This window comes from Nothobranchius furzeri, chromosome 5 (genome assembly GCF_043380555.1).
Source record: "Nothobranchius furzeri strain GRZ-AD chromosome 5, NfurGRZ-RIMD1, whole genome shotgun sequence".
Classification (NCBI taxonomy): domain Eukaryota; kingdom Metazoa; phylum Chordata; class Actinopteri; order Cyprinodontiformes; family Nothobranchiidae; genus Nothobranchius; species Nothobranchius furzeri.
The window spans coordinates 1878527-1893721 of NC_091745.1; the positions used below are offsets into that span (position 1 = coordinate 1878527).

Here is a 15195-nt window from a genome sequence, read left to right on the forward strand (position 1 = left end):
AATTTGCTTGTGGGATACCAAGGTACTTGTGGCTAAATGGTAAATGGCCTGTATTTGATATAGCACCTACTAATTCCTCCTCCTTGAACCGTCACCTTATCGTGGTGGAGGAGTTTGAGTGCCCTAATGATCCTAGGAGCTATGTTGTCTGGGGCACTTAGTGCCCCTGGTAGGGTCTCCCATGACAAATTGGTCTTAGGTGAAGGGTGAGACAAAGAACGGTTCGAAGGATCTTTCATGGCGGTTAAAACGAAGAGTCGGAGTACCCGGCCCGGAGGGTTACCGGGGTCCCACCCTGGAGCCAAGCCTGGGGTTGGGGCCCGTGAGCGAGCGCCTGGTGGCCGGGCTTTCGCCCATGGGGCCCGGCCGGGCCCAGCCCGAACCGGATACATGGGCTCGTCCAACTGTGGACCCACCACCCGCAGGAGGAACATGAAGGGTCCGGTGCAATGCGAATCGGGTGGCAGACCAAGGCGGGAGCCTTGGCGGTCCAATCCCCGGACAAGAAAACTAGTTTTTGGGACATGGAACGTCACCTCGCTGGCGGGGAAGGAGCCGGAGCTTGTGGCAGAGGTTGAGCGGTACCGGCTAGATATAGTCGGACTCACCTCGACACATTGCATTGGCTCTGGAACCCGAGACCTGGAGAGGGGTTGGACACTCTACTTTGCTGGAGTTGCTCCGGGTGAGAGGCGGAGGGCTGGGGTTGGCTTTTTGTTAGCCCCGAGACTCTCTGCCTGTGTGTTGGGGTTTACCCCGGGGGACAAGAGGGTAGCTTCCTTGCGCCTTCGGGTCGGGGAACGGGTCCTGACTGTTGTTTGTGCTTATGGGCCAAATATCAGTTCAGAGTACCCACCCTTTTTGGAGTCCCTGGGACGAGTGCTAGATAGTGCTCCATCAGGGGACTCCATTGTCCTGCTGGGGGACTTCAATGCTCACGTGGGCAATGACAGCTTGACCTGGAGGGGTGTGATTGGGAGGAACGGCCCACCTAATCTGAACTCGAGCGGTGTTTTGTTATTGGACTTCTGTGCAAGCCGCAGTTTGGCCATAACGAACACCATGTTCGAACATAAGGATGCCCATCGGTACACTTGGTACCAGGGCAGCCTAGGTCACAGGTCGATGATAGATTTTGTAGTCGTATCATCTGACCTGCGGCCGTATGTTTTGGACACCCGAGTGAAGAGAGGGGCGGAGCTGTCAACTGATCACCACCTGGTGGTGAGTTGGATCAGATGGCAAGGGAACATGCCGCGTAGACCTGGCAGACCCAAACGCATAGTGAGGGTCTGCTGGGAACGCCTGGCAGAAGAACCTGTCAAGACGGTCTTCAACTCCCACCTCCGGCAGAGCTTTGACCACGTCCCGAGAGCAGTGGGGGACATTGAGTCCGAGTGGGCCTTGTTCCACTCTGCGATTGTCGAGGCGGCTGTTGCTAGCTGTGGTCGTAAGGTGGCCGGTGCCAGTCGTGGTGGCAACCCCCGTACCCGCTGGTGGACACCAGAGGTTCGGGGAGCCGTCAGGCTGAAGAAGGAGGCCTACAGGGCGTGGCTGGTCTGTGGGTCTCCGGAGGCAGCAGACAGGTACCGGATAGCCAAGCGGGGTGCAGCAGTGGCAGTTGCCGAGGCAAAATCTCGGGCGTGGGAGGAGTTTGGTGAGGCCATGGAGAAAGACTATCGATCGGCTCCAAAGAGGTTCTGGCAAACTGTCCGGCGCCTCAGGAGAGGAAGGAAGCAACTCGCTCACACTGTTTACAGTAGGGATGGGGAACTGCTGACGTCAACTGAGGCTATAGTCGGACGGTGGAAGGAATACTTTGAGGAGCTCCTCAATCCCACCAATGCGCATTCCGAGGAGGAACCAGAGCTGGGAGGCCTGGGGATGGACTGTCCGATCTCGGGGGCAGAAGTTGCTGAGGTAGTCAAACAACTACACAGCGGCGGAGCCCCGGGGGCGGATGAGGTTCGTCCTGGGTATCTCAAGGCTATGGATGTTGTAGGGCTGTCATGGTTGACACGTCTCTACAACATTGCGTGGTCATCGGGGGCAGTTCCTAGGGAGTGGCAGACCGGGGTGGTGGTCCCCATCTTTAAGAAGGGTGACCTGAGGGTGTGTTCCAACTATAGGGGGATCACACTCCTCAGCCTCCCTGGAAAGGTCTACGCCAAGGTACTGGAGAGGAGGGTCCGATCAATAGTTGAATCTCAGATAGAGGAGGAGCAATGTGGTTCTCGTCCTGGCCGTGGAACTGTGGACCAGCTCTATACCCTTGCAAGGGTGATGGAGGGGGCATGGGAGTTTGCCCAAGCAATCCACATGTGCTTTGTGGATTTGGAGAAGGCTTATGACCGTGTCCCCAGGGGCATCCTGTGGGGGACGCTCCAGGAGTATGGGGTGGGTGGCTTTCTGTTAAGGGCCATTCAGTCCCTTTACCAGAGGAGCGTGAGTTTGGTCCGCATAGCCGGTAGTAAGTCGGACCTGTTCCCAGTGAGGGTTGGACTCCGCCAGGGCTGCCCTTTGTCACCGGTTCTGTTCATCACTTTTATGGACAGAATTTCTAGACGCAGCCGTGGTGTGGAGTGTGTCGAGTTTGGTGGCAGGAGAATCTCGTCTCTGCTTTTTGCGGATGATGTGGTCCTCCTAGCTTCATCCAGCTCTGACCTTCAGCTCTTGCTGGGTAGGTTCGCGGCCGAATGTGAAGCGGCTGGGATGAGGATCAGCACCTCCAAATCTGAGACCATGGTTCTCGACCGGAAAAGGGTGGCATGCCACCTCCGGGTCGGGGGAGAGGTCCTACCTCAAGTGGAGGAGTTTAAGTATCTCGGGGTCTTGTTCACGAGTGAGGGTAGGAGGGATCGGGAGATCGACAGGCGGATTGGTTCGGCGTCTGCAGTGATGCGGACGCTGAGCCGATCTGTCATGGGGAAGAGGGAGCTGAGCCAGAAAGCCAGGCTCTTGATTTACCGGTCGATCTACGTCCCAATCCTCACCTATGGTCATGAGCTTTGGTTAATGACCGAAAGAACGAGATCGCGGATACAAGCGGCCGAAATGAGTTTCCTCCGTAGGGTGGCCGGGCTCAGCCTTAGAGATAGGGTGAGGAGCTCGGACATTCGGGAGGGACTCGGAGTAGAACCGCTGCTCCTCCGGATCGAAAGGAGCCAGTTGAGGTGGTTTGGGCATCTGGTCAGGATGCCTCCTGGACGCCTCCCCGGGGAGGTGTTTCGGGCATGTCCTGCCGGCAGAAGGCCCCCGGGTCGACCCAGGACACGTTGGAGAGGTTACATCTCCAATCTGGTCCAGGAACGCCTTGGGGTCCTGCCGGAGGAGCTGGTGGACAAGGCCGGGGAGAGGACGGCCTGGAGCTCCCTAATTGGGATGCTGCCCCCGCGACCCGGACCCGGATAAGCGGAGGAAGACGAAGACGAAGACGAAGACCTACTAATTCCCAAGGCACTCTACAACACAATCAGTCACTCATCCATTCACACACACATTCACACACTGGTGGTACAGTACAGGTGCTGCCCTGGGGCGAATCGACAGAGGCGAGGCCTGCCGATGACTGGTGCCACCGGTCCCTCCGACCACCACCAGCAGGCAAGGGGAGTTAAATGTCTTGCCCAAGGACACAACAACAGCGACAGACTGACCCGGGCTAAAACCTGCAACCTTCCGATTACAGGGCGAGCTCTTAACTCCTGTACCACTGTCACCCTACGACATGTAGCTGTCCACGATGTCTGCTATTGTTACTTCTGGGAGTGAGACCCCTTCTGTGTGGACTGCCTTCCCTTTCCTTGTCACCATCCGATCCCACTTCTGAGCATACACACACACACACACACACACACACACACACACACACACACACACACACACATATACACACACACACATATATATATATATATATATATATATATATATATATATATATATATATATATATATATACTTATACACACATACTAGTGTACACATACTTTATCACTATAAAGGTAAATAATTTACACAATAAAAGGTAAATAAAGAAGGGAAACTTACTCTTGGTTTTCATAAAAGTATTTAGCAACAACCCATGGTATGAGGAAAATTAATGGTGTACCTGAATAAAGAAGAAAACTTTTTTACTAATTATGTTTTTGTATTTATGTTTTGGAGGTTTTGTCGTACTATAAGTAAAGCAGGCCAGCTCACCCCAGCCGACACACAGGTAGATTTTGAAGTAGTTCCTCTCTGTAAACACGGTAATAACCAGGAGGTTGTGGAGGTAGATGCCTTCCACCAGCAGCCAGTAACTGTTAGCCATGATGCTGTACTGCATCATCACCACAGCGATGCGACAGCTGATTGATGTCTGCAGGAGTGAGACAAAGCACTTTTCACACAAATGTTAAATGCATCAAAAATTTGGCAATTCAAAAGGCAAAATGATCTAGTTAACAGTGTTCTGGTGTGAGGATGCAGAAAAAAGAGATTAGATTTGATGAGATGGATTGATTAGATCCGTTCGCTGTAAAACAGTTGGTTCAATACTGACCGCATTGTTGACCATCAGCTCCACTGGGGGTACTGAAGCACTGGGGAATCCCTGGTCCTGCTCTCTGCTGAGATGCTGAGATGTGTTGTTGGCATCCAGCAGAGCGTCTTTGATCAGGATCGACAGCGCTCGCAGGATGAATGAGGCAAACAGATTCATGTGGATGTTGTTCCTCATGCAGTGCAATTTCCTGGAAATTCAGATTCAGGCAGGTTCTTAAAAGTATTTCAGATCAGTGATAGCTACAATAACAAATTTTAGAGCTTTTGTCAGAATGCTGGAACATTTTGTTTGATAATGAACGGGCGTCTATATTACATTATTACCTGAAGAATATGAGGATGCCAAGAGCCAGAACCAGTGCCACCAGGGATAGAGAATAGCCCACTGTGTACATGATCCAAATATGTCTGTAGTAGTGCTGCAAATTACAACAATTAGGGAACACACACACACACACGCTTGCACACACACACACACACACACACATACATATATATATATATATATATACATATATATATATATATATATATATATATATATATATATATATATATATATATATACACACACACACACACACACACACTCAACAAAAATAAAACACAACACCTTTGTTTCTGCTCCGATTTTTCATGAGATGGACTTAAAGATCTAAAATTCATTCCACATACACAATATTACCATTTCTCTCAAACATTGTTCACAAATCAGTCTAAATGTGTGATAGTGAGCATTTCTGCTTTGCTGAGATAATCCATCCCACCTCACAGGTGTGCCACATCAAGATGCTGATCTGACATCATGAGTAGTGCACAGTTGTATCTTATACTGCCCACAATAAAAGGCCACCCTGGAATGTGCAGTTTTTTGCTTTATTGGGGGTCTGGGGACTCAGAACCGGTCAGTATCTGGTGTGACCACCATTTGCCTCATGCAGTGCAACACATCTTCTTCGTATAGAGTTTATCAGATTGTCAATTGTGGCCTGTGGAATGTTGGTCCACTCCTCTTCAATGGCTGTGCGAAGTTGTTGGATATTAGTGGGAACTGGTACACGCTGTCGTATACGCCGGTCAAGCACATCCCAAACATGCTCCACGGGTGACATGTCCGGTGAGTATGCTGGCCATGCAAGAAGTGGGACATTTTCAGCTTCCAAGAATTGTGTACAGATCCTTGCTACATGGGGCCGTGCATTATCTTGCTGAAACATGTGATGTTCATGGATGTACGGCACAACAATGGGCCTCGGGATCTCATCACGGTATCTCTGTGCATTCAAAATGCCATTAATAAAATGCATCTGTGTTCTTCGTCCATAAAAGATGCCTGCCCATACCATAACCCCACCACCACCATGGGCCACTCGATCCACATTGACATCAGCCAAGCGCTCACCCACACGACACCACACACACTGTCTGCCATCTGCCCTGAACAATGGAAACCAAGATTCATCCGTGAAGAGAACACCTCTCCAATGTGCCAGACACCATTGAATGTGAGCATTTGCCCACTCAAGTCTGTTACGGCGACGAGCTGGAGTCAGGTCAAGACCCAGATGAGGACGACGAGCATGCAGTTGAGCTTCCCTGAGACGGTTTCTGACAGTTTGTGCAGAAATTGTTTGGTTATGCAAACCAATTGTTTCAGCAGCTGTCTGAGTGGCTGGTCTCAGACGATCTTGGAGGTGAACCTGCTGGATGTGGAGGTCCTGGGCTGGTGTGGTTACACGTTGTCTGCGGTTGTGAGGCCGGTTGGATGTACTGCCATATTCTCTGAAACGCCTTTGGAGACGGCTTATGGTGGAGAAATGAACATTCAATGCACGAGCAACAGATCTGGTTGACATTCCTGCTGTCAGCATGCCAATTGCACGCTCCCTCAATGCTTGTAGCATCTGTGGCATTTTGCTGTGAGACAAAACTGCACATTCCAGAGTGGCCTTTTATTGTGGGCTGTATAAGGTACACATGTGCAGTACTCATGATGTCGGATCAGCATCTTGATGTGGCACACCTGTGAGGTGGGACGGATTATCTCAGCAAAGCACAGGTGCTCACTATCACACATTTAGACTGATTTGTGAACAATGTTTGAGAGAAATAGTAATATTGTGTATCTGGAATGAATTGTAGATCTTTAAGTCCATCTCATGAAAAATCGGAGCAGAAACAAAGGTGTTGTGTTTATATTTTTGTTGAGTGTGTGTATATACATATGTATATATATGTATGTATATATATATATATATATATATATATATATATATATATATATATATATATATATATATATATATATATATATATATATATATATATATATATATATATATATATATATATATATATATATATATATATATATACACACACACATATATATATATATATATATATATGTGTGTGTGTATATATATATATATATACACACACACACATATATATATATATATATATATGACAGAATGCTGACAACACCTGTTTGTTCTCATGATAATTGGTTTTAAAGGCCTTTCTTACCGGACTTGCATCATGAAAATCACACTCACTGGTGTTCTGCACCATCAGCCACTGGCCGTTTGCGTCACACTCCCGATACACTTTGCCGTGTCGAACTGCAGGAGCACACAGGCACAAACGTTAAATGGAGAGTGAGCCTGACACTGGTGACAGCTTTGGTTGTGAGTTACTCTGCAGCCATGTGACTCTCACGCTTACCTTTATGGTGCCATGGTAAATACCACGGACACGCCACGCTGGCGGTGCTGTTGGGGAGCCCATCGGGCCAGCAGGCATAATTGCCAAATGTCCTGTTGCACACAAGACCTGAGAGTAAAAAAATGTTTATTATTGGCATTAAAAGCTTTATCTAAGTTTCACAATAAGAGTCTTTTTGAAGTGATGGTGGCTGGAAGTATTTATAGTGTCTGTATAGTTACACTGACTCTTTTATCTTTATCTATACCTTTCCACATTTCATTATGGCATCAGTGTTGATTGTTAGTGGGTGGACCTGCAGATGGATCTCGTGTCTTCTGCAGCTGCCTGTGGGCTTTCACACTAATGGACCAGAGAGCTGAAGACTCGAAGAGCTGAGAGGTGCAATTTTGCACAAAGTGTGTGAAGCAGCGTTTTTCAGAAGATGGAGCAGCATTGCTTTTTCTGTTTCATGTCAAAAGTAATGAACATGGAGTCTGGAATGCAACTGAAGGGCAGAATCCATGAGAAAGTCAAACAATTAATCAGTGAAGCTTGATTTTGTTTTTTAGTAAGTGAGTAGAGAGGCAGTGCGGTGCTGCAAATGTTAGACAGGAGGTGGCAAGTGGCGCTCAGAGGACCAGTGTTTGGAACGGCTCCCTTCAAAGAGCCATAAGTCCCATCCCTATTAATAACCCTTTGATTTAAACCAGGTGTGTTAGAGCAGGTAACAGAAGAGAACATGCAGGTAGTGGCTCTGGAGGACCAGGACTGAATCATTTTGATCTAAAACATGTGAGAGAGTAGCCCTCAGGTTGGAGACTGGACTCAGACGGAGTCAGAATCTCTAGATTACAGCTTTCTTTCACTGTTAGCAGCAGCACATAACATGTTAAATTATTTGTTGTTCTCCTCCTTTGTTGTAAAGGCCATGAGTCTCAGCTACAACCAGTGTTTGTGTGCAAAGTTCACTGAGGTTGTGTCTCAACAGAAACAAGTGAAAATGGGAAAAAAATAGGAAAACTGAGAACTAATGCTCTTTTTCCATTAAATCAAATGTTGCTGCTTTATTTTAAACAGATAGCTTTGGGTGTCAAATCCTGAACAATTTTCTTTTTCTTTTCAAAATGATCCAGAATAATAAAAACAATATTAAACACTTTCTGACTGCAAACCAGAAGTCAAAAAGAGATAAATGATGCTTCCACACACAGATGTCCCGGGTAGAGATTTAGCAATCCCAACCTATGCTGCACACATGATCTCTCATTAACTCCAACTCCACAAATCAGTTTCATTTAACATGAAAACAAAACAGCCCATAAGATCGTAGCTCACCGGCGCTGGGGCGGTTCTGAGAGTTGTTCTGTTTACATTCTTCCATGTACCGTTCCCAGTCATCCTTCAACTTATCCAACGAAGCAGCCGGAGACACCTGATGGTAAGTCAAATAAAAGACACCCTGGAGGTCTGTTATCTCGAGATGTTTTAGTGTTGTCTACAGAAACAACAGCAAGAAGTTAAGTTGGAATTTTCAGAATGAACTGGCTTTTATGTTCAACTTTGTGGTGGGTTAGGGTTAGGGTTAGGGTTTGATGACCACACAGTTCAAGGACGATCGCTCGAAGGTGTGTTTGCAATTGTTTCACTTTGTGCACCTTCATAAACTTGTGCATATGTACATGTGTTTTAGTGTGAGCTCTTTGGACCCACCTGGATGTTACAGGAGACAATGAGCACTGCTAAAAAGTGGAACCGTCCTGACATCCCTTATTCCTGCTGGTGGTGCTGGAGGGGGGAGACTGCAGGATGGGGAGGGTTTTTCACCTCATAAGGGGGCTTATCTACATTCGCCACACAGTCTGAATGACACAGAGACACACAATCCATCAAAGCTCATTGGAAACACATTAACTTGGCTCAGCTTGGCCATACATAACAAGATGACCAAAGCAGGAAAAGGCTGGGTCGCATCTATCGCTGTGCAATTATCCCAAATTTAGAAGGCAGATGGAGAAAGTCAAATAAAGAGAGTTGCTGATTGCTTGTTTTACTTCCATTCAAACAAGGTAGCTGTTCAGAAAGTTCAGGATTCCCACTGTAGGACCAGCCAGCCCTGCTCCTATGTTCTGTTTAAAGGTACAGAACTGAACACGCAGCAGGGCAACTGTTTCTTCGCTCAGCAGCACAGTGACTCACAGTTGGCTCTGCTCACACATAAAAACCAATCAGAGTTTGGTTCGGTGTGTGTCCATGTGTGCCAGAGGTCACTCACCTGCATATCAAGCGCCACAAACTCCCAACAGATTTCACTGAAGCCGGAGAACGGAACGAAATCTGAAACGTTTCTGCAAAAAACACCTTGACCATGGAAACATTTTTGGCTAAAACGTTTCAAATTCCATTCTGTTCCAGTCTTGTGGGAGGTGGGGTCACGCTGACGTGTTTTGGCTAGCAGTGGGCAGGTGTTTGCTCAGAAGATGAGGCGGACAGTGTGTGCTGCTTTGTTGCTTTGCAGCCGAAAATACTCTGAAGTCTAAAATACCTGCCTTGTAAATCACAAAGCTCTGCTAGGAACAGAACTTGATTACATCTGAACCAAGAGCCCAACTTTCTAAATGGCCTGTTCAGTGCAACATCCATTAGCTGCACTTAGCATTAGCAGACAGGCTGATTGCTGTGATTGCCAGAGGGGACTGGATGACTCTTGTCTGGTCTAACATCGGGTCAGGAACAGTCCAGATGAGGCAGCAGTGCTGACTCGTGTGTTTAACAGGATCAGACATATGTTCAGGTCATGAACATATTTCAACCATCATTAGACTCTGGTTTGTAATGCAACATTAGGGCTTAACAGCAAAAAAAGTGTTTGCTTCAATTCACAAAAAACATCACTTTATGTTCTGGGTCATTAAAAAAGCTGCAAATATTTTGTTTCCCACAGAGTTAGAAAAATCCCACACTATTCACATTCTAGAGATTAAAGCAAAGCAAAGGATTCAGTTTTGTGTGTGCACATGAGAAAGCAGCTTCTGTCTTCTGCTCAGCTGCATGGTGCGTTTCAGGGGTTTCCCTTACGTCAGGTTTCACTGACACTCTTACTTCCTCCTGCAGCTCGCCTTGCATCACCTTCTGCAACTCAGCACCAAACAGAAAGAATGATTAACCAAGCTGGTTGCTGCAGGAGGCACTACCGAAGGCAGGGAAACAGAGTGGAAGAACCGGACAGCTGAGCATTTTATTACGCCCCATCCCAAGGTGCCACTCCGTTATTTTTATCCTTGTATGTTTTCTTGTGAGACTGAATTTAAGAAAAGTTCAATGAGCTCCAACATTTCTTTCAGCTTGTGTCATTTAAAATTTTTCTAAAACCAGTAAGGAGATGTAGATTCTCAATCATCCAGAACACGACTATGCTTTAAGTACCATTGTTTAAAAAGGAAACCAGAATTCTTCTCGTTGCCTAAAAGCAGGGTTTTAATTACGAGGAAGCAAGAGGAGCCCAGCTCCCCCGAAAGGGTGATGGATTCTCCCAAAATCCCTCAATGACCCAGTTTCAACTTATACTACATTGTTTATTTAGCGTCACAGAGTGTGCATCGTCACATCCCCACTCGCTCCTCCTTCGCTCTTATGATAATGGAGCTGAGGAGGTGATCGGACAGACGTCCGTAAGCCGGGCTTGTTTCCGGTGAGAGTTGGACTCTGCCAAGGCTGCCATTTGTCACCAGTTCTGTTCACAACTTCTATTTTCTGGGCACAGCCAAGAAGCAGCGAGTGTGAAGCAGCTGGGATGAGAATCAGCTCCCCCAAATCCAAAACCATGGTTTTGGATTGGGAAAGGATAGAAGCCGGGTCAGGGACGAGGTCCCGCCAGAAAAGGAAAAGTTTAAAGAGACTAGGCAGTTAGGTCTTGTTTTAGCGCCCCCTAGTGTCTGGTAAGTAGAACCCAAAGCAAAACCGGTCTCCTCGCTGTGTGCTTGTTTTTTCAATCGAGATGTCCCAATCAGATGTTCAGTCCTCAAGTCCGAGTCATTTCATTTTAGGAATCTGCTGATACCGAGTCCCGATTTGATGCTTTCAATACATAGAAAATAATACAGAAAGCAAAGAAGCAGATCCAGAATGTTCCTTATTTTTCAACCATCAATCTGGTGCCTATCTCCAGCAGTCACCAGACAAACAGGTGGGGTACACCCTGGCCAGTCCATCACGGGGCAAAACAGAGACACACAGGACAAACATCAAGCACACACACACACTCACACCTAAGGATAATTTAGAGAGACCCATTAACCTGACAATCATATCTTTGGGCTGTGGGAGGAAGCCGGAGAGAACCCACACATGCACAGGTAGAACATGCAAGCTTGGCAGTGAGGCTTTCATATATTCTTCTGTTATGATATTCTACCAGAGCTACTGCTGTCACTTCCTGTCTGTCGTGGTTTCGGATAATCCAAGGTCCATCAGAACATATGCTGTGCAGCCTGGCTAGTTCTGTTCCAGGAAATATCATGCAGCTGCTGTTGCACATCTGATTTCAGGTTTAATGACAGATGAGGGTCAAGCAGGCAGAGCAGACCTGACCTCTCGGCTTGTTTGGATGCAGGTTCATTTTAGGTCACTTCATGTCAAGAAGTAAAGGAACATTTTTGTTATTTTGTCTTTGCTCTTCTCCCCCAAACTGAAAGAACAGCTATGTGCTTATTTCAATTATATCTGGATGATTTTAGTCGAAATCTCACACACACGTGAGTGACGCAAATGTCCCAAACAACACAAAAACATTCTCAGCTGAAGTGCATGTTGAATGGATTATACACCGGCTTCACACAAATACTGTTGTTTGTTTGGAGGACACTTAAACTTAATATGATTGCACTGTTATAAAATAATGTTATGAAATGAAAGAATGCATGGGTGAATGTGGTGCAGATGGTAGAGACAAGGACTAAAAACAAACTTCTTGAAAAACACGACAGCTGTTGAGCCCGTAAAATGACTCTGGGACTCAGATTACCAAACGGGGGCGCTACTGAGACTTAAGGCAAAGCTGTCCGGCATCATCCGTCTTGAACAGCAACTGAACATTTACAAAACACTTCAAAACACATCCTTACTTAAAATAAAACCAAGACAAGAATAGAATTGATGATCTTTAGAGCAAATGTGCAGCAGAACTCACGTCAAGTTACACGCCACATCTTGTTCTCAGCTCCCACGCCTCGACTAAATTAGCCGAGGCAAAGCGTGCTCATACCTCAGGGCTGGAGATGTTCAACTGAGCATGGCAGCACAGGGGGCGAGAGCCCACATATATCTGATAGGAGGGTGAAGAGAAGTTTAGCAAAGGTGAAGGATCGTGGAGCAACATGCTTTTCAGACGAGACATCGTCTCCCTCTTCTGTTGAATGGATCCAGAGTTTTATGGCACCATAAATTTTTGGATATTTGAACTGGGGATCAAATCATATGAAAACCAATAGACTCAAATGTCTGAGCTGCAGCAGAAAACAATGAACACTGAGCAGGTTCGTTGGGCCAGAAGCTATAGATAATACTTTAATAAAGTGTCTCTTAGTGCCACTCCAGCCCACGCAGCCCTCTGTAGGATGAAGCACAGAGCACATGTCTGTGCAACAATCTGGACGCTTTCTGTCTTCTTTTTTTAGCAAAGCTGCAAGATATTTTTTCTCACTTCTCACCGAGCATGCAGAGAGGACAAGAAAGGAGCCAGATGGTGTCAAACTCTTTCTGAGAGGTACGCTGGATGCAACATCTGCAGAAGGTCATTCATGGCAAAGTTGCAGTGAGGATCACCGTGAGTCAACGAATCCATCCTGACAGACAGCTTCCAGCCCCACTTCACTGAACAACGTTATCTATAAATGTTTAATAAAAGCAGGCTGGCTCTTTTTTTTTCCATTTACAAACACGGCACTGAACTAAAATGCTCCAGTTGGGTTCACACACAGCGTTCATAGAGTAAACGGTCTCATGTATATATATATATATATATATATATATATATATATATATATATATATATATATATATATATATATATATATACATACAAACAAAACCTTTGTTTCTAGTTGTAAATTCGCTCTCAAGCACGGTTAACGGGAACTTTAGAATGAGAAACAGGGTTAAGGTTAGGATGGGGGTGAGGGGACGGTTAAATAGCAGGAGGTTAGAGTTTAAATGTCGGTGAAATGTGCGTTTTACCGTGGGCGTCGGAAACCGAAGCTCTGGCACAGCGCGTCCCGACACTTTGGGGCCTCCAATGTGTCAGAAACAAGCGCTTGGTCATGCAGCATCTTTCAGATGCTTCGGGTGAGAGGATGTGTTGCACAAAACTACAACTGGAAAAGGTTGACATGCATGTGTTCAGAAACAAAGTCAGGCATTCTATTTTTCTGGTGTTCTGATTTTCTGTGGAAGACTTCAGTGCTTTTATTTAGTTATTTATAGTTTTTGGTACATTAAGGGAGTTGTTGTTAAAAATGCAACACAATAAATGTGGTCTTTTAAAGGAGAATTTGTCTTTTTTAGCAAGTTGACTATCACAAAATCTAGATTTTTCTAAGAATAAATCCTGCGTTTTCTAAAACTATAGCTTTTGTGGTCAATTTTAAGGATTCAAATGTCATTTTGTGACTACTGATTCAGTAACATTTTGAATGAGGACAAAAACATTTCTCCACTTTTGTGTAAGTATAATTTGAATTTTGTTGAACTGATTGAAACATATAAGTTGAAATAATGTAATAAAATTACATATAACAAATTTGTGTTACAATTAATGTTGTACAAAGAACAATTTTATTTAACTTAATCAAACTATCGGATGTAGCCAACGTGAAAATTTGAGTTTTGAATGACAAATAAAGTTGAACTAAAGTGAAAATAAGTTTAAAGTCTTGGAAATAAATTATATTTTTTAGTTAGTTTAAATATACATTTATGATTCTGGAGACATTATTATTTTGACTAAATTTTACTAACAAAATATACAGTTTCAGTCAAATTTGAATTCTAATTTCATCAAAACTAATAAATTTTGTTGTAACAAAGTAACTTTTTTCAGTGTACTTCCCTAAAATCTTTTTTCCTGCTGTAATAAGAAAAGATGAATGTTTTATTGCTCATAAACATGCAGAACATAGTCCAGTAACTGGTGTCACACGGAGTCACATAAATGTTGTATAAATGCTATTTACTCAAAACAAGTTACCATGGTGATAATGTAGAGACACTGCAAGGCTGATGAATATGTCCGACTTCTCCTGCACAATGTTTGGAAAACACACTGAGACTTGTCCCAGCCTTCATCTGTTCTTTAATACTAAGTCCTAAATTAACTTATTATTTTTTTACAGTTTTATAAAATGGCTCAATTAAAGGATTTTACATAAATGTGTTTTCTGTAAACAAAAGTCAAAGAGATCAACCCACCAAGCAATCAATGCTGCATGGACGAGCAGAAAGGACCTGGAAAAGACGTTGATGCAGCCTAACTTTTGGGAACCGAAAAACAACTTAAAAAAATTCACAATGAACTATTACACACTTCTGACTTTTAAGTTTAAAACTTTTTTTATTTCACAATCCAGAATGTTGCAACGAGTGATGCTCTCCCGTATTATACAGTATTCACTTTAGTCTTTTGTGCTGTCTTGCGTAGATGACAGGAGCAGTAAATTACAGAGGCATTGTAAAGCTGACAAACAAATAAACACACACAGCTCTGATTCAAACAGCTCAAATTAACCTCTGAATTGCTGCTGTGGTTTGTGGCTGACCCTGTTACAATGCGAGAGAGCTGTGCAGAACGTGACCCTGCTCTGTGACGAGGATGCAAACGCAGCCGCTGTAACCCAGCGGCTGAATACACCCAAGGACTCTTTTGTGTGCTGAATATCTGCATAATCT

At 45.0% G+C, this 15195-nt stretch overlaps 1 protein-coding gene across 2 annotated transcripts in view; it reads right to left on the minus strand.

Moving 5' to 3' along the window:
• Positions 1 to 15195, minus strand: part of gcgra (glucagon receptor a) — a 61555-nt gene that overhangs the window by 16417 nt on the left and 29943 nt on the right. For both annotated transcript variants that reach the window (XM_054740114.2, XM_015948417.3), the window contains exons 2-9: positions 8968 to 9116; positions 8593 to 8689; positions 7276 to 7383; positions 7078 to 7172; positions 4873 to 4967; positions 4547 to 4736; positions 4204 to 4363; positions 4051 to 4111 (exon numbers count right to left, since the gene is read on the minus strand). In XM_054740114.2, the coding sequence (XP_054596089.1) occupies positions 4051 to 4111; positions 4204 to 4363; positions 4547 to 4736; positions 4873 to 4967; positions 7078 to 7172; positions 7276 to 7383; positions 8593 to 8689; positions 8968 to 9021 (860 nt within the window). In that variant the 5' untranslated portion in view covers positions 9022 to 9116. The remainder of the gene's footprint in view (positions 1 to 4050; positions 4112 to 4203; positions 4364 to 4546; positions 4737 to 4872; positions 4968 to 7077; positions 7173 to 7275; positions 7384 to 8592; positions 8690 to 8967; positions 9117 to 15195) is intronic.